This window comes from Macaca fascicularis, chromosome 5, assembly GCF_037993035.2.
Source record: "Macaca fascicularis isolate 582-1 chromosome 5, T2T-MFA8v1.1".
NCBI lineage: Eukaryota > Metazoa > Chordata > Mammalia > Primates > Cercopithecidae > Macaca > Macaca fascicularis.
In genome coordinates this window covers 123,676,079-123,694,584 of record NC_088379.1, presented here as the reverse complement: position 1 = coordinate 123,694,584, position 18,506 = coordinate 123,676,079, and the positions used below count along the sequence as shown (strand labels likewise).

At 36.0% G+C, this 18,506-nt stretch overlaps 1 protein-coding gene across 6 annotated transcripts in view; it reads right to left on the bottom strand.

The window, feature by feature from the left end:
- Positions 1–18,506, bottom strand: part of NDST3 (N-deacetylase and N-sulfotransferase 3) — a 192,729-nt gene that overhangs the window by 124,510 nt on the left and 49,713 nt on the right. For all 6 annotated transcript variants that reach the window (XR_012435032.1, XR_012435033.1, XR_012435034.1 and 3 more), the window contains exon 3: positions 11,351–11,505. Coding sequence is in view for 2 of the 6 variants with exons in the window: in XM_005555787.5 (XP_005555844.1) it covers positions 11,351–11,505 (155 nt within the window). In the remaining 4 variants the exon portion in view is untranslated. The remainder of the gene's footprint in view (positions 1–11,350; positions 11,506–18,506) is intronic.

The following is an 18,506-nucleotide window of genomic DNA, read 5'->3' as shown; positions in this document are numbered from 1 at the left end:
AATGGCGTGGCTGTTGGCAAAATGGCCCAATATATGTAAAAGTTGCTATTCAAAGGAAGCTGACTGTCTTCTTAGCCTCTAACAAAATGAGGCAAGTCAGGATCATTAGGTTAGGGAATTTAGGTTTGGTACTACATGCAAAGATTATTAAATATTAGATTATGTTCCTATGATAAATGGTAATATTTCTGGTATGGTTTGAAATGAAAAATCTTGAAAGAATTAATTACCTTAGCATAGGAATCTGATTTTTCATTTTCTAAAAAATTGTAAAATAAAGGGGTTGTAAAAGTTGTCACTAAAGTCCAGGTTTAAAATTCTGTGTTTCTTTGACATAATCTTTGTGGTTTTAGAAATGATTTTATATTCAGATGCTAAATATGAATGCACTATTTTTAATCCATGAACAAATTTAAACTCCCATGTACAATTTTCTTTCTACATACTTAAGGAGGAATAATCTTCTAAAATACAGTAGACACAGTTACATAAATTTGGTTAATATTTATAGATTTGACCACTAAATATTTCTCTAGTTTTCTTACATGGTGCTCTTTGATTTATAATATGAATTTTGGTTTGCTGGGTGGTATGTGAAAAAATTTCTATGATGATAATGTTGTTTTTAGTAGATTTGTTTTAAGAGTTCAAGAATCATCCCCTGTTGGCAGCTATTGTATTAATAAAGAATTTGTCTGGTCTTCCTTATCCCTGATTCCTGGGAGATAACTCCTAACTCTGTGGAATTTCCTGAGTGATAGAAATGTCTTTGTTATTTATGGTGAGACCCTGAAACTATATCTGAGTTTATGCTAACAAGATGACTCAGGATGAAGGTTAGTCATGCCAGGAAGTCCCACCATGTAATTAGAGAGTGAGAGCTTTGAGCCAGGTAATATCAGCCTGACCTTAGGGTAGGCAAGAGGAGTTGGAAATTGAGTTCAATCACGTGGCTAGTAATACAATCAAACATGCCTATATAATGATACCCTTATAAAAAAATCTGGAACTTGAGGTTTAGTTGAGTCTCTCTGGGTAGTGATATTCCTATGGATCCAGAAAGTCCAGGAAAGAGATATTCTCTGTCTCACAAGATAGCAAAAAATATGGCTATAAAATAAAAGTAACAAAAGTCTTTGGATAAAAGTGTTAAAGGTGTTAATAATGAGATCTTGTAAAACCGAATGGCATTACAGCAACTTATAAAACAGAAGTGTCACCTTATCACTCTGGAGTTACTCATCTCCGGAAAAGAGATGAGTGTATGGTGTTTAATTTAGTATATAGTGAGAAAAGAGTCTTATTCTTTCAATATCTCAAAATAGCCAAACCCATGACAATTAAATTATCCTTGTACCAGGAATTCTAGGGATAGGGAGTAGCATAGTATCATCAAGAGAGTACAGATTTAGGAGAGCACAGTTTTGAGTCCTGGGCTCAATCTCAGTGCTTCTCTGCATTGGTCCAAGGACCCTGGCAGGTTATGCAAATTCACCATGCCTCAATTCCCTCATTTGCCAAGTAGGGGTAATAAAACTAATGATCTCACAGAGTTGTTCAGAGTGAAGGGTATAAACAAAGTTATTGGTCAAGTGCCATTTAATTTTCTTTTATTTGGTTAACAGTATACTTTATTTGGGGGAAACAAAAACAAGCAAAGCAAAACAAAACAAAACAAACAAGGTAAACTAAGACTCCTCTAACCATTACTTTTATCCTCAAACAACTCAGAATGCTTATTTCACAGCAGACATTCCTCGAAGAAGATACATTGTCATTATCAATCATGTCTGAAAACAATGTCTTACTAAACAGTACACATTTCTTCTATTACACATACTAGATATTACACATAAAGTGGGAGGGAAGGAATACCTCTGGTGTACCATAAATCTGACAGAGCTGTAGCGATAACAAAAGCAAAAACCCCTTCTTAACACCACATATTCCTCTTTAAGCATTATCCCAAGTTAGCAGCTAAATTATTTCAAGAAATGGAATGACATTTTGTAAGCCAAATGTAGTAAGAAATTCCAGTAACAAAAGTTAAGCTAAAAATGTAGTACCAATACTGAAAAAGGGTTACAAAAGGTAGCATACTTGGCTTTAACTTTCATTTTTACTTGTAACCTTAAAGAAAAGAACTATTTGGGGAAGAGTGACAGATTTTCTCCCAGTCTTCCCTAACAATTATAAAATTTATTTCAAGTACATTTTCATTTAACTGAGCATGTTGTTTTCCTCTCTTAGAGTTCCCTCCAGAATTTTTGAAGTGTTGTCATATCTTTGTCGAGTGTCTCATAAGTAAACATAGCACTAAAAGATGCACTTTTGTGAGAATACTCAAAAGAATGATGTAAACACTTGTACTTTGCACAGCCCAGGTTGGTATTTTTGAACTGCTGGGGTGCATTCAAGTAAACACAATAAGAGGTTTATAGAAATGTAAAATATGAATTTATGAAGCCTTACTTTTTATGCTACAGCAAAATAACTGAAAAGAAAATTATCTGGATTCATAATGGAGGAATTGAAAGTTTGGTTTAATTCAGCTTTTTCAGACTTTGAAGCAATACATTTTATGTGGACCTTTGGGGGTTTTTGAGAGATAAGAAAGCTATAAATAATTCAGGACAACCTCAAATTCTCAGAGTACTTGCACATACATTTAATTTCTCTGAAAATATGCAAGGTTGATTAGGAATCTTGAAGTCTACATAGTACTAATTTTAAGTGAAGTTTAATATTTCTGAAAGCATAAAATGTTGATATCGATTTTTGTGATAATCACTGTATACCCTCTGCTATTTCTAAAAGCCACCAGGACAGTAATGCTTGCAGCATTGAGATCGCAAACACAAGAAACCACATAAATCCTATAGACAGCTTTTTAGGAGAAAAACATTGTAAAAAGTCAGATTTGTATTCTGAAATTGTGTAAAAATATAACTCCTTAAGGAAGTAGTAGCATTTTGATTATGAGGTCTGTGTAACAGCAATCAGTATCAATGGCATGGCTACTTGTTAATTTTACAAACCATGGTTGTTTCATGGGCTTTGGAATTTGACAGACCTGGGATAAAAATCCTTTCTCCAGCTTTCACTGGCTGTGTGATTTTAGAAAAATTATATAAGTTTTCCAAGCCTTGCTTTCTTCATTTTCAATACAAGAATAAGCAACCTCACAGGTGGCTGGGAGAATTAACTGAGGATGTATGGAAAGCACGAAGCACAATGTCTAGTAAATATTTGGAGCTCAACAATTTCTCTTCCTACATTTCCTTAAGAGAGTCAAGAATCTTTCTCACTGAACCGTAAGGTTCTGTTTCATGCAGGGGAAACAGAATCACAGAATTTCAAGTTTCACGTTTCCTGATCTGAGCAAAAATTAAAGGAAAAAATGGGAAATCAGGGAGACTAGTTTGGAGGCTGCTGCAATAATCTAGGTGTGGGCTGAAAATTTGGAAGTGAAGTAGGGATGGAAAATTTTGAAAAGGAGCAGGAGCTGGTACAAAGAAAAAAAAAACTGAAAGAAATTGTTAAATGAGTGGGAACGTGGAGTGGGAGACATGAAAATGCCAAAGCAGAGCCAAGGTTAGCACTCTTGTGGAATTTACTCTTACTTCTCTTCTGCCATCACTTCCATCTCTGCCATGTTTATAACCACCTCTCAGAATGCAAGTGCACCCTCCATCTTAAGTAAATGAAAGGCGTAAAAGGAAAGAACAGTGAGAATTCAGGAGCAGCAGGCATGGATCTGGAAATAGACCTCCCCCACCCTCATACCCACATCTGACTCCAGCCCACCAGTATGAGTTTCTAGGAGAATTCATAAAGGCTTTTAGTTCATTTTGTGTCCACATAAATTTGGACAGTAAGGCACTATTTTCATGCAGTACATGTGCTAAATTTATCTTTCTTTTTATGAGATCAATTTAAGTTACCAGATAAATGTGCTGAAGATGAAATCTAGTATTTCTGTTAGAGAAAAAAGGGAAAGGAATTGAGGAATTCTTTCTACAATGTCTATCTTGTTAGAGAGTATGGAGTCTTCCCATAGGATGGAAAAGAAGGTTATCTGGACAGGAATTTACAAAGAAAAGAAGAATTCCAATCAAAACCACTTTCAAAAGTTCAATGATATATCCAAATGAGAATACATTTTGCCCCACTGTAGATATGGGTAGGAGGGGTTATCCTCATGTAGGTGAAATATAGAACTTCTAAAGAAGCAGCAGCAGTTCACATTTGCAAAAAGTTTAAAGAAGAACACACAGAAAAGTGGGAGGCTTAAACCCTGATGTTATTTTTGACCTGTTATTCTCTTTTGCTTCCTCATCATCCATCTGATAAAAAACCTTATTGAATCGATGTCAGAAATACTTTTCACATCTAACTTCTTTATGATCCCACTTCTACTAGTTAAAGCTGGCTTTTATTTCCTATTTTTTTGGTTAATTTAATAGCAATCCAGTATGTCTACTTACATCCAATTTTCCCTGCTTGTCTTCATCCTCAACAGTCCTTCTCTAATATTCTGTGATTCTACCACCTACGCGGAAGTGCTAGAACTTCGGAGTAGATGACAGTGTTATCTGGGAGTTCAAGATACGTAAAATATGTAGTTCTAAAAATAACTAGATATGGGGCCGGGCGCGGTGGCTCACACCTGTAATCCCAGCACTTTGGGAGGCCAAGATGGGTGGATCACAAGGTCAGGAGATCGAGACCACCCTAACACGGTGAAACCCCATCTCTACTAAAAATACAAAAAAAAAAAAAAAAAAAAAAGCCGGGGGTGGTGGCGGGCGCCTGTTGTCCCAGCTACTCGGGAGTCTGAGGCAGGAGAATGGCGTGAACCCAGGAGGTGGAGCTTGCAGTGAGCCGAGATGGCGCCACTGCACTCCAGCCTGGGCGACAGAGCGAGACTCCACCTCAAAAACAAACAAAAACAAACAAAACTAGATATGACATTTCAATTTAGAAAAACAGATTTTAAAATATTCTAGTAAAAAATAGTTATGAAACAATTGGTAGAAATATGCCAGGGGAACACAGCTAAAGGATATGTATTGCTCTACCACAAAGCTCTAATCATGATGTTATGTTCAACAATACTAATAACTTGAAGATGCAAAAGTCATACTTGTAAAATATAGGGATTACATAAAGCTGGGAAAGATATAAAGCATGTTAAATAACAGAGTCAGTCTTTAGCAGGAGGTTGATATACTAAAACACTGAACATAGAACAAATATGGAATATTAAAGGGACAATTGTAATTCCAAGGCTAGCATTTAGTTTACAGAATCAATTGGATAAAAATAAATACTTGAAGGTTTAATAAATGGCTCATCGGCAGAGGGTCTGGCAGACACAGGTGTGATATGGTGGTATAAAAATTTAATGTGATCTTTGGCTACATTAATACAAGTAAAGTGCACATGAAGAGAAAAATATTTTACTATTTTCTGCTTTGATAACACCACATCAGTGGGCAATAATCTTCAGATTGGGGCATATATTGGGAAGAAGAATGACAAATTAGAAATTGTATGAATATGACAGCTGGGATGATGAGGGGGTTTGAAAACCTGTGGAATGCTTCGAGATACATCACTGAGAGAAAGCGTCATGCCTCTTTATTTTCTGTATTTCTGATGTTTTGATATCTGGGGCCTTGCTAACCCTGGAGAGATTGCTGCTCTCAGGCTAGCCAGTTCCTAGAGATAGCAAACACCACCCTGAGAGCACTCTCAGATGTCAATCAAGCAATTCAGAACTCCTATCCTTGACTGCTTCCTTTATCAGACTCTCATATGTTGAGCAACTATCTCCTTCATCTAATCACCCCACAGCAAAGTACCAGATGACTAAAGACAGCTCTTACATCTCAGAACACACTGAAATTATTCAAAGTAGGCAATCCTGAGCCTGCTTACCCTGTCTTGCCTTACCTTTCCTGCAGAAACCACAATAATACTCTTGCCCACATTTTCCCCTTGCTCCCTCTGCCTCCTGAGCAACCCTGGTGCCTCCCCTTGTGGCCCTGCATCCATGGCACACCCTCTTTCTTGGGAACTGTGAATAACAAACTAATCTTTTCAATGGCAGTCATCTCCTGGTCTATTGGACTCACCATACCTGAATAATAACAAAACGTACATTATAATACAGTAATGATAGAATCTTAAGAGCTAGAAGAAACATTTACTTTTATTTTTATTTAACGAACATTGAGTACCATTCTCTATACATATCTTATCTAGATTAGAAGAAGTCTACTTCTTAAATCTATATTACTTCCATACCTTTCCTTATAAATATACTGATTCTAGTCCCTTCTAAATCTTAAGACTGATTATCTTCTGGAATGATACTAAAAATATCTACCAACCAGCATGCCGTGCCACTGAGCAATCAGAACTGCTGCCAGACAGCTGGAGCTCGGTGCTGGAGACTCTTTCTGGGCCAGGCCCCTTTAGTTCCTGAGAAATGGGGAGATTTGGGACACCTTGGGGAAGCATCCGATGTGGTAATGGGATAGGGGTAAAGTATTGTCACATTTCAATATTGTAATAACTGGCATAGCCATACCAGTACTTTTGGTTGAACAGTAGCCCTGATAATATATCCCTTAGTCTTCTTTTTTATCTCTTGCCTTCTTTAATTTCCTTTAGCTATTCATTTTATGAAGTAAATTATAGACTTCATCATATTGGTCATTTTGCTCTGAACAACGGCCAGTGTCTTTCTTAAACTGCGCTGCTTGGATTACTCTAAAGCGGCCTACCAGCTGAGTGGACTCTGCGACCTAACTGGAATTCTCTATTTCTATTAGGACGCCTAGAATTATAATTTGTGCTCAATATCAGTAAAATGAAAATCTCATATGCCTTTTTATTAAGTGCATCACTGAAATAAAAGTGATAGTACTCATTCATTCTCTAGCTGGCAAGCAAACTAATTAAAAGATCATTCCTTAAGCCAGCAAGTCTTTCAATATATTTTAAATTACATTTGGATACTATAATCTTTATTTCCATATTGGAAAAGTTAACATGCTCACTAATCTAAAAAGTTTTATAATTGACAAGAGACATTCCAGCTAATGTAAATTAACAGGTTCTGCTGCACTTTGAAAAGAGAGGCAAAAAGGACACCATTTAAAAGAATGATGATAATGCAATTAGAAGTTCAATCTTCAGTAAGATTTTATGTTACCATGAACATCGTTCTACTACTACTAACTTTAATAGTATTGTCTGTAAAGGCATTAAATATCATCTATTATTGGCAAAGAGTTCTATGATAGAAATATCTATTAACTATTTTATCATTAAAAATGTAACAACCACCATTTTCCAAAATTTAGATACAGTTCTTCAGTTGAGAGTATATACTATTGAAGACTTTTTTGAGGTTAAAATAGAACACTATTTTACCTTTCTAATGATACGTTATTCTATTTTAAAAACTGTAGAGTCAATATTTTAAATTTTGTGGTAGGTCATTATTAGTGATACATTTAATCTTTGTCTCAGAATTTGTACCTTTCAAAAAAAAAAAAAAATCCCCTGTTGAAATTTCAGTTTAACCCGTGAATTAGCCTGTATTTGGTAACTAAAATTTTTTTCCAATCAACCTCTAAAGCTGCATTTCCTGATGGGTGTAATCATCAAATGCAAGTTTGCTTAAAGGATTTACTTGACCTTTCATAATAAACTATTAGAGCTTTCAAAGACAAATTAAAATAGACATCAAATTTGTGTCCACATTGTGGAAAAGGATAATAGGTAAGATGTATTTGTTAAAAGTCAATGAAAATAGCAGATGTTTGGCTGTAAATGATGATAACAAAGGCCGAAACCCAAAAGTTTTAGATCAGAGTCTCAGATTCTCCTAGCTGGAAAGGTACTTTAAATGTCCTCTAACCCAATTACCCATTTGAGTATTGCATCCATGACCTCCATTTTTGTTTGAACATCTATTTGCTCCCAAGACAGCCCACTGCTTCTTTGCATGTTCTTTCATTTTCTTCATTGGGAAATACCCACACTCATTTTAAAATCAAGAGCCTCCAAGCTGATGGAGAAGAGCAGGATATAATTCGATTTAGAAATGCAATATTAGCACAGGTTAAACATTAGATTGTTCCATCTAGTGAGGTGAAGTAGGATTTTCTCCAGAGTACTTTTCACTGAGTTAAAGTGGATTCCGTAGCTATATATGATAAGTGATATTTGGTCAAGTGGAAATTTCCTCAGATTTAGTTTTTTGTCTTCCCCACCCTTTTGGCCCCTCCAACATTTTAGAGACTCTGCCTATATTAGGGAACTTCAGAAGATCTGAGGGAAAAGTTGCCCTGTGAGTTCCACCTCAAGTTCTCCATTCCCTTTGTATTACCAGCATAACCAGACATTCCCTTGGATTACCAGCAGAAAAGAAATCTTGATTCACACCTGTGAATTGGGTTGGGAGACTAGGGAGGAAGCCTGGGGGGGCACAATTTATGCAGCACTAGAAGACTTAACACTGCAATTTATGCAACATTAAGATTTCTGGTCTTAATTGTACTGCTAGTGAGTTTTATAATCATGAATAAATCACTGCATTGCTCTGATTCTCAGTTGCTTCATCTATAATGGGAGAATAAATAGACCTACAATTCAGGGTTAATTTAAGAAAATAATAAAAATATGTTAAAATTGGAAACCCTTGATCTTTTCTTATTATATCTTTAAAGTCAGCAACAATGCAGTTTTGTAACCCTAACGCCTAATGGAAAGTAAAAGAGTTAACACATACTTAGAAATTGGGTTAAATTCACATTAAACAAATGTCATCCCAATACAAAGTAAACTTTTAAACTTAAGGATTTTTGTCCCTCTTACCTGTCTGTCCAAACACCTCAGGAGCCTAGGCAAAAATTAAAGATGGCAATTTTATGATACTAGATATAATGATCAAAACAACAGCTGCCATCTATTGAGTGTTACATGCTAATTGCTGTTCCCAAATGCTTTATATATATATATGCTCTTTCATGTTGTTATGGCTGGGGAGGGACTGGTTCTGGATTCAGTCTTTTTTCATATCTATCCTCTCACAACAAAATGAAATCCACTTGTCCTGGATTTGATTAAACACTAAATAATATATTTGGTCTTATTTCTGGAGATCTATTACAACTACTCTCTACTGCTTCAAAAACAATAATGTGAATTGCCAACATGTAGTTCGGAATGACTCTTCTAAGAAATCTGCTTTGCTTGACATTTAAGTTAGGTGGTTAAGAATTACCAGATACTGTTTTTGAATTATTCTTTTATTCATGATGCTTTTTAGTTGGGAATTCTGAAAAATGCATATAACTCCTGTGGATGCTTGTTCTAGCATATGTATTAAGTATATTCTTAGAATATGTACCTCCAAACATCTGAAAATGTTTTAAACATAAACATAATATTGGCATTCATTGATTCATTCCCGTAATAATAGAACACCTATTGTTCTAGATACTACTAGTTTCAGCAGATATAGCAGTGAATGACATGTCTTTTATCGAAGCTGCTTTGGTACATTATTTTTGGAAAGCTATCAAAACAACAACAACAGCAACAACAATTTCACTCCTCACTTCTCAGTATCTTATCTTTTACTGGTGCTTTACTTTACTGTATTTATGTATTTTCTTCTCTCACAAATCCCATTCTCTTTTTCTCAACAGATTTAGAAATAAACCACAAAGTAATTTTTTCTCCACATAATTTATTACTGATGAACGTTGCCAGTATCAGCAATCTAGATTTCTGGAAATGACAGAATTAATGTTTGCTCTATTGAGATATGAGTTTCAGGACTTTCTAATACAAATTCTGGCACTGTCTTACCAATTTTACATGCTGTTTATTATGTCCATTTATATTTTTTAGGAAAAAAGATGACTCTCCTTCTCACAGGAGTTTTCATATACCATCAAAACATTTTCACAGTATCAGCGTGGAGGAGCACTATTCTTGCTTTCTTGACAAAATATCAATATGTGGCAAAGGTGCACCTGAAGCTATTTGTATATTTGGTGGAGTAGATTGAAGCTAAAAGACAAATATGGGCTCCTGATGCCACCATAAAGTATTTGGTCTTACATATCCTCAAGAAAAAGAAATATAGTGTATAAATTCTAACCTCGTCTTATATATGTTTGAGTAAGGTGCTGTGAGAACCAACTAAAACTTCTTAGCTCTAGCAATTGGTGTAGAAAACCATTCTACACCTCGGTACTCTCTCTGATCACAAGCACATTTTTCTTCATAATGTGCTTATTTAAACTTTTACTATAAATTTCCCTGTCCTGAATATAAACCCTTCAGTATTACATGGTGCACCTTGCTTCAGCTAAGCAAATGTTCCATCCATACAACATATATGTTTGCAATGCTTTTAACTGTTTAGATTGAGTCTTTATTACCTCATGCAGTCATTATGGTCTCCTACCTGCTCTTTTCTCTCAACCTCATTTCATGCCAGTTCATCCTGATACCCAAGAATTATTCTTATTTCAGGATGTATGTAAAATCTCATTTCCAGAAGAACCCATCTTGGGCTACTCCCGGTGATACTTACTTCTTTGAACTGTGGGTTTTCTGTCTGTGAGGTTTGGCATTAGATCATGAAAAACGGCCGGGCGCGGTGGCTCAAGCCTGTAATCCCAGCACTTTGGGAGGCCGAGACGGGCGGATCACAAGGTCAGGAGATCGAGACCATCCTGGCGAACACAGTGAAACCCTGTCTCTACCAAAAAAATACAAAAAACTAGCCGGGCGAGGTGGCAGGCGCCTGCAGTCCCAGCTCCTTGGGAGGCTGAGGCAGGAGAATGGCGTAAACCCGGGAGGCGGAGCTTGCAGTGAGCTGAGATCCAGCCACAGCACTCCAGCCTGGGCCACAGAGCGAGACTCCGTCTCAACAAATAAATAAATAAATAGATCATGAAAAAATATTTTATTTTGTTGGGCAATTGTTTAACGTGCATATTTCTGCCTTCCCAGTGCAGCAGGAAACTCCTTCTGGACAGGAGCCATGTCTTAGGAGCTCTAACCATAACGTCATCATAAATTTTGTATCTTGTGAAGTCCCTCTTAAATTAGATCCTTCAAAACATTAAGTATAGTGGTAAGCACTCAATACAAACTCAAGAGCCACATACTGAAAGGTGGCAATACCAAAATCTTCTAAATGATCACATGAAAAAGTTACTTAAAAGCGCCGCTATGCCATAATATAATAACCTTTTCATTTCTCCAATCAGTGTACACTACTTCAATGCAACAGTCAAAGTGAATTACTTACTAAGGCAAATTTTTTGTTGAGAATCATCTGCTCCACCAAAGATGACTCGTTGTGGAAGAGGTGGGGCTGCATATGGCTCCACATGTGAGGAAACCACCAGAACTCATCCACAGACCCCAACAGACAGTCATCCCCTTCATCTTCCTCTTCAGTTCCTTTAGGGGGGAAAAAGATTATCCAATTAATTCCAGTTATGCAGATCTATGATCAATCAATCAATCAATCTACCTATCTAATCTATTCTCATATATGTATTTAGAAGACATCATTTATTCTGTTTTATGTGTAAGGCTTTAAACTCAAATGTATCAAAGGAAAATCTGTTAGAAAATAATCAGAGACCATGTAAAACTCTTAAACGTTATTAAATATGAGACATGGATTTGAAATCACTGCTAGATGAAAATATATAACCATTCCCAAGGATATTAGAACTCTTAACTTTCAGGATTTTTGTGCAATTGGTAGTCTGGAGAGAATGGGGAATAAGTAGGAAATGTAATTGAGGAAATATGAGTAAGGAATGTGTGTCACAGCCTCAGAAGTAGCAGGTCATTGTGACATGGGCTGCATATACAACAAAGTAATTATTTTATTCAGGTTCCTCCTTAGGTCTGGGAAGAAGCTACTTAGTATTTGGTGAAAACTGATGCATAAGAAAGAGAAAAGAAGGAAATGTGGAAATTGTTATTGGGAAAATTAGAGAAAACTGAAGGATAAACAAGAAGAAAGGGTGAAAGTGATGGACAGAAGTTGCGAAGTGGTGAAATCATAGTCACCACTATCAAAACAATCCAAGCTGCTCCTTGGTGGTACTCATGTTCCATATGCTTGTCCTTTCTCTTAAGTTGTTGGAAGAAGATTTTCCATCACGAAACTCCTATTTCCTTAAGTGTCAGCCCTGTTGTTGTTTCTTGGAGGTTTCATACTTGAACTCATTTTATTTCCTCCCATTTTCCTTGGCCTGCAGTTCAGTTGACTGCGGGAAATTTCACTGTTCTTTTAACTTATTTGAAGGGGCTGAGTCCTTTTTATACTTCCCCAGGCATAGCTTCTTTACTATAGCATAAAATAAGAACAGCGTAAGGTGCTCACTACTGTCCTGGAATATCATAAGATAATACTAGTCATTATACAATTATGCAGCCACACTTGAATTTTAGCCACAACATTGAATCCAATAAGCTCCCAGAGTAGTGGGTTCTTCCTATGATGTCCTTTCTGTGTGGAGAAAAATCTCCTCCCATATTTTCAATGGAAGCTCTGATATGATTTGTTTTATTAGAGCCCTACAGGCTAAAGATGGAGAATGGACTGCTGCCAGTCATTCTAAACCCAGTCCCTCTTAACATTGTTCATTCAACTTCTCAAGAGAAGGGAGGCAGAGTCTATTGGCAGGAAAAGAATCAGGTGCTGTGATTTGGTGGGCATTGAAAACCTTTACTGGAGATGAAGGCATACTAAGAGGTTTCATGGTCATTCAAATTTATACAGGAGAAACAAAGATTGAGTGCTATAGAGTGAGTGGAATAGCATAATCCTTCAAGGACAGTCTTCAGTTTCACTTTCATATGCTTAAGTACTCTGCTGCTATGAAGGAACTTCCTCTCCACTACATACAAAGATTACATCTTTAAATCTAATGTTTTATTTTCTTTATTTTTTCTTCTTAATATACACTTATGTTACCATTGTATAGTAGAACGAGTATAGCCTTTGAAGTCAGAAAGCTTTAGTTTATTTGTAGGTTCCAACACATTTGAGTTGTGTGGCCAAGTCACATGATCTCTTTAATGTCTGTATTCACGTAGGTAAAAAGATGGACAGCAGTACCTATTTTATTTTTTGGGGGAGGTAGTGTCTACATAATTCTGGCAATATTGGGCAACTTATAATGCCCCTTTCTTTTCTTCCTGTATTTCCTACTTCAGTTCTTCTTGTGTTTCTTTGCATGTCTCCTTGAGTTTTTTTTCCTCATTAAAATACTACATGAAAGGAGGAGGTAATTTTCACATGTGCTATGTGGGAGAGGTGACATTATGTTCAAGAACTGACCAAGTCATTATATTAACTCATTGGCCTGATTAATGAATGAGTCACCAGCATTCTTGGAGCTTCTGAGCAGTTTTCTTATGGCTCAGGGAAATTTTATAGAGAGAAAGGCAAGAAAAATAGGAAGATGGATTCAGGGGTTTAGAAACTCTGATGATCCTAACCATGGCAGGTTCTTGGGTCCTTCTAAATTTGAGGTGATAAATAAGGTGACTTAGTAAAGAAGCATTTTGTAGGTGTGACTGGTGATCTTAAATACATGTTTTGCTTGACATAAGAATGATGTCATTTAGTTTCCCTGCATTTAAACATCTCTGCTTCTATCCAAGATACTCCCCTGTTGCTTAACATTTTGTAGTCTCCAGGACACTGTATTAGTGTCAGTTATTTGTTGCCATTTTATTTTCTCACACTGAGAGCAGGCAGAGTCTCTTGGAGTTTCCCAGAAATCAATTCATTCCTGATTTCCACATACCCTGCAATGTCAGTGAGCTGAGATTCCCTAGTTTATAAGAAGTCTCCTCTCCTACCTCTTTTAAGCTCTATTCCTTGTTGCCTATAATTCCCATCTTTTCTTGCAACTTTCCTGTTATCTTTCCTTTATTCATGCTTTTTTAGTTGGACTCTGCTGAAATATTATTTATCAGAACAGAGCAGCAGATCTCAGGGTTCTTTGAAAAGATAGCTCAGGCATTTGTTGTCCTTTCCTGAACATCATGGTGAAATCTGTGAGTAAAATATTCATACATTTGAATCATGCAAGAGTTAGACAAATACTATCTGCCTTCTGACATATTTGTCTCAGTTCACATTAGGCATGATTTTATGTCTTCTCTTTATAGATTTGTCTTATCTGATTTCTTTTAATCCTACTTTGAGAATGTTTTACATTAGAATTACATTGAAAACAAATGTCTCTTGCTTATTACTTTCATAATTATGGGCTGGGCTTGGTGGCTCACGCCTGTAATCCTAGCACTTTGGGAGGCTGAGGCGGGTGGATCACAAGGTCTTAAGATCGAGACCATCCTGGCTAACATGGTGAAATCCCATCTCTACTAAAAATACAAAAAAAAAAATTAGCCAGTCGTGGGGGTGGGCACCTGTAGTCCCAGCCACTGGGGAGGCTGAGGCAGGAGAATGGCATTAACCTGGGAGGCGGAGCTTGCAGTGAGCTGATATGGCACCACTGCACTCCAGCCTAGACGACAGAGCGAGACTCTCTCTCGGAAAAAAAAAAAATTTTTTTTTTTTATTAAAAAGCAGTTGAAGTGTAATTAACTGTGGGTTAATTACATTTGGTTGGACTGTCATGGCCTCTTGCCAACTCTTTGCTTCCCCACTTTGCCCACCTTTGTTAGAACTGGAGGAAAAGAGAAGAACAAGAAGTCAAATTCTTCAATTTTAAGCGTCATTTCCTTTTTCTGGGAAGATGCAGATTATATTTATTTTATTTTATTTTCAACTTTTATTTTAGATTCAGTGGGGACATGCAGGTTTGTTACCTGGGCATATTGCATGATGTGAGGTTTGGGGTATGAAAGATCCCGTCACTCAGATAATGAGAATAATACCCAACAGTTAGTTTTTCAACCTTTACTCTTCTCCTTCCCTCTCTGCTATTAGCCCCCAATGTCTACTGTTGCCATCTCTATGACTATGAGTACCAGTTGTTTAGTTCTCACTTATAAATGAGAACATGTGGTATTTGGTTTTCTGCTCTTACATTGATTCACTTAGGATAATGGCCTCCAGCAGCATCCATGTTGCTGCAAAGGGTATGATTTCATTCCTTTTTTATGGTGGTGTGGTATTCCATGGAGTATATGTATCAGATTTTCTTCAGTCAATCCACCATTGGATTGGATGGACACATGGACACCTAGGTTTATTCCACATCTTTGCTACTGTGAATAGTGCTGTAGTGATCATGTGAGTGCATGTGTCTTTTTGGTATAATGATTTGCTTTCTTTGGATATATAATAATGTCCAATAATGGAATTGCTGGGTTGAATGTTAGTTCTAAGTTTTTTGAGAAACTTCCAAACTCCTTTCCACAGTGTTAAGTGCCATTTCTTAACTTGTCACAAAACTATGCTGAAGTCTTATAAAGTTATTGCAAACTATAATTTATTTTTAATATATTTATTTAAATAACTGGTCTCCACACTACTTTATCTGTAGTGTTTCCTATTCTGATATTATATTTAAAATCATCATTGATTGAGACTCTATGTTGTGTTGTTATGTCAAGCACTGTGTTGGGTACTTTACAACCATCATTTCACTTCATTCTCAAAACAACCTCATGAGGTGAGGGCCGCTGCCAACTTCATTTTACAAATAAGGGAATTGATATTTGGAGAGGTAAAGTAACTTGCTCCATGTCACTGAGAGGTTTGAGACGGAGCCTGAACTGAAATCCTGAGTTCTAACTCAGATTGAGCAACTCCAAATTCAGGGCCCTTAACTGTCATTCACTGGCCAAACGTGGAGTCTAGAAATAAGATCAGCATTTACTCATTCAGTAAAACATTGCTCTTCCCGTTGTTAATTTCTTCTGTAATATAATTAGAATGTATAGTTACTATTGGATCTCAGTGATTTGGGGAAACATAAAAAGACTAACAAATCTATAAATAAGGAGAATCTTTTGTCATTCAGCTTCCCTAATCAAGGATGGGTTAAGACTATTTTTTGACACTTCACTAGTATGTGACCTTGGGCCCCTTTAAGTTTCTATGTTCTTATCTAGAAAACAAGTTAACACATTTTTTAACTTCTAGGATTCAGTAGAAAAGTACATGAAAAGTGCTTAACAGAGCACTAAAAGGGAACTATAATTTTTATTTTTTATCCCTTTATTTCTCACATAAATGCATATAACCTTCAAAAATTAAAATAAATCAAACAAGATAAAGCTCTCTTCTGACATAAAGTATTACTATTATGACAGTGCCACTTTTCTTTTTCCCTTCAAGACTGAGTAAAATGGATAGAATTTTTTATAGAAAAAGGAATAGCAATTTCCTCATTTAGAAAGGAAGACAATATAATTCAATTACATTTTATCCCATCTAAGTTTTGAAAGATCAAATATTAAATTTTACATCTGTTCCCTCTAAAAAAATGATTTAACTGGCCTTAGACAACCCTGGCTACAGTTTTGTGGAAACTCTCATATTATACACAAATAACAAGACCCTTTCAAACCTTGGCCTCTGTTTCCACCTGTGTTGTACTTTCTCTGACTTAGGGAGAGGATACTCTTATTATGAGCTGTGGGAAGTGCCCAAGTAAAGAAAGAGGACAAACCTTGCAGAGATGAGAAGGAATGACATGAATTGGCTAGCATCGTTCCCCAGTATTCAATGATGGGCAAAAAAATAATGGAGTTGTCAGGAGTGTTTTCTTGTATTTCTTGAGCAAATCTGGGCTGTCCTGGTTTTGCTGTGATGTCTCTTCCTACTATCCCCATTTCCCCCTAAACATACCACATATTTCACCTTAAGTTTGCCCTGATGGTTTTTAATCCATATGATAATTTTCATTTATATAATAGGTGTCAAAGAATCTAAGACAATCATCCTGAAGTTAGGATATCCTAACTCAGAAGTTTAGGAAGAGGTTATGGGCAGTCTTCTGTTTCCTTAAGCTCTTGGGGCTCTCCATTGTGAAAGTTAGTGATGCTATGAGTCTAACTTCGCTAGAAAGATGAACTAAACCTCTGCACATAAAGAGAAAGTTCTCACTTCACATATCTATTGCCAAGGTAGCAGAACTTTCCTATTAGGAAAAGATTTAAAATAGATGTCTAATTATGTTTTTATTTTTGAGGTTACAATAAGAACCAACTCACTGAATCGTAAAACAAAGTCAAACATAAATCATGAAGTTCCCAGTTGTTAATATTTAAAACAATCACAGAAAAAGTGTATTTTATGTATTGATCTAAGAAATTCAGGGGAATAAAACTTCAGAGCTTCTTATGTTAAAGTTATTCTTAAAACCTACACAGTTTTCAAATTGATAGGTGAAAGTTATATGTAGTTGTATGATTATACATATTGTATTCATTACACAATAGTACAACAGGAAAATACTATAGCCAAGTCTCATGGCTCTGTAACTTCCATGGAAACAAATGGACATTCACTTGCTCTAGAAATACAATATTACTTCTATATAAAAATAAAATTACTATTTATGTTGTTTATGTGCATATGGAGATTATATTGATGTTAGTATACGGATAAAATTCTCAGCATGATATGTTTATTAAACCCTTGAAGGTATTCATCAAATACATACAAAGTAGGTCTTGCTCATATTATCAAATTAAAAGTTTGAAAAGTATTTGCAATTGTAGAAAACTGATAAACTTGTTTAAATATTATATCACTTTAAAAAATTACTTATGAGTTTATTCATTTATATCTAACACACATATATGTTATAAAATGCAAAGGTTCAGAAAAAAATTAGTAAAAACTCTTCTTTTCATCTTTCTTGTTTGATTCTCAAATTCTCTTCTTCACTGATATGGTTTGGCTCTGTGTCCCCACCCAAATCTCACCTTGAATTGTAATAATCTCCATGTGTCATGGGTGGGGCTGGGTGGAGATAATTGAATCATGGGGCCAGTTTCCCCCATATTGTTCTCATGATAGTGAATAAGAAGTCTCACGAGATTTGGTGGTTTTATAAATGGGAGTTACCCTGCACAAGCCCTCTTGCCTACTGCCATGTAAGACACCCCTTTGCTCTTCCTTCATCTTCTGCCATGATTGTGAGGCCTCCCCAGCCATGTGGAACTGTGAGTCCATTAAACCTCTTTCCTTTATAAATTACCCAGTCTCAGGTATGTGTTTATTAGCAGCATGAAAACTGACTAATACACTCATGGTTACCCATTCCTACCAGTTTATTATGAATTCTCTCACAGATATCCTATACCTGTATTACTAGCTCTTATATAAAAAATACTTAATTTTAGCATCATTCAGTTTATCATTTTTTTTTTTAACGGTCAGCCTTTTCTATCTTATTTAAGAAATCTTGCATAGCACAAGTTACTTAACTACTCAGTAACTGAGTTTTCTA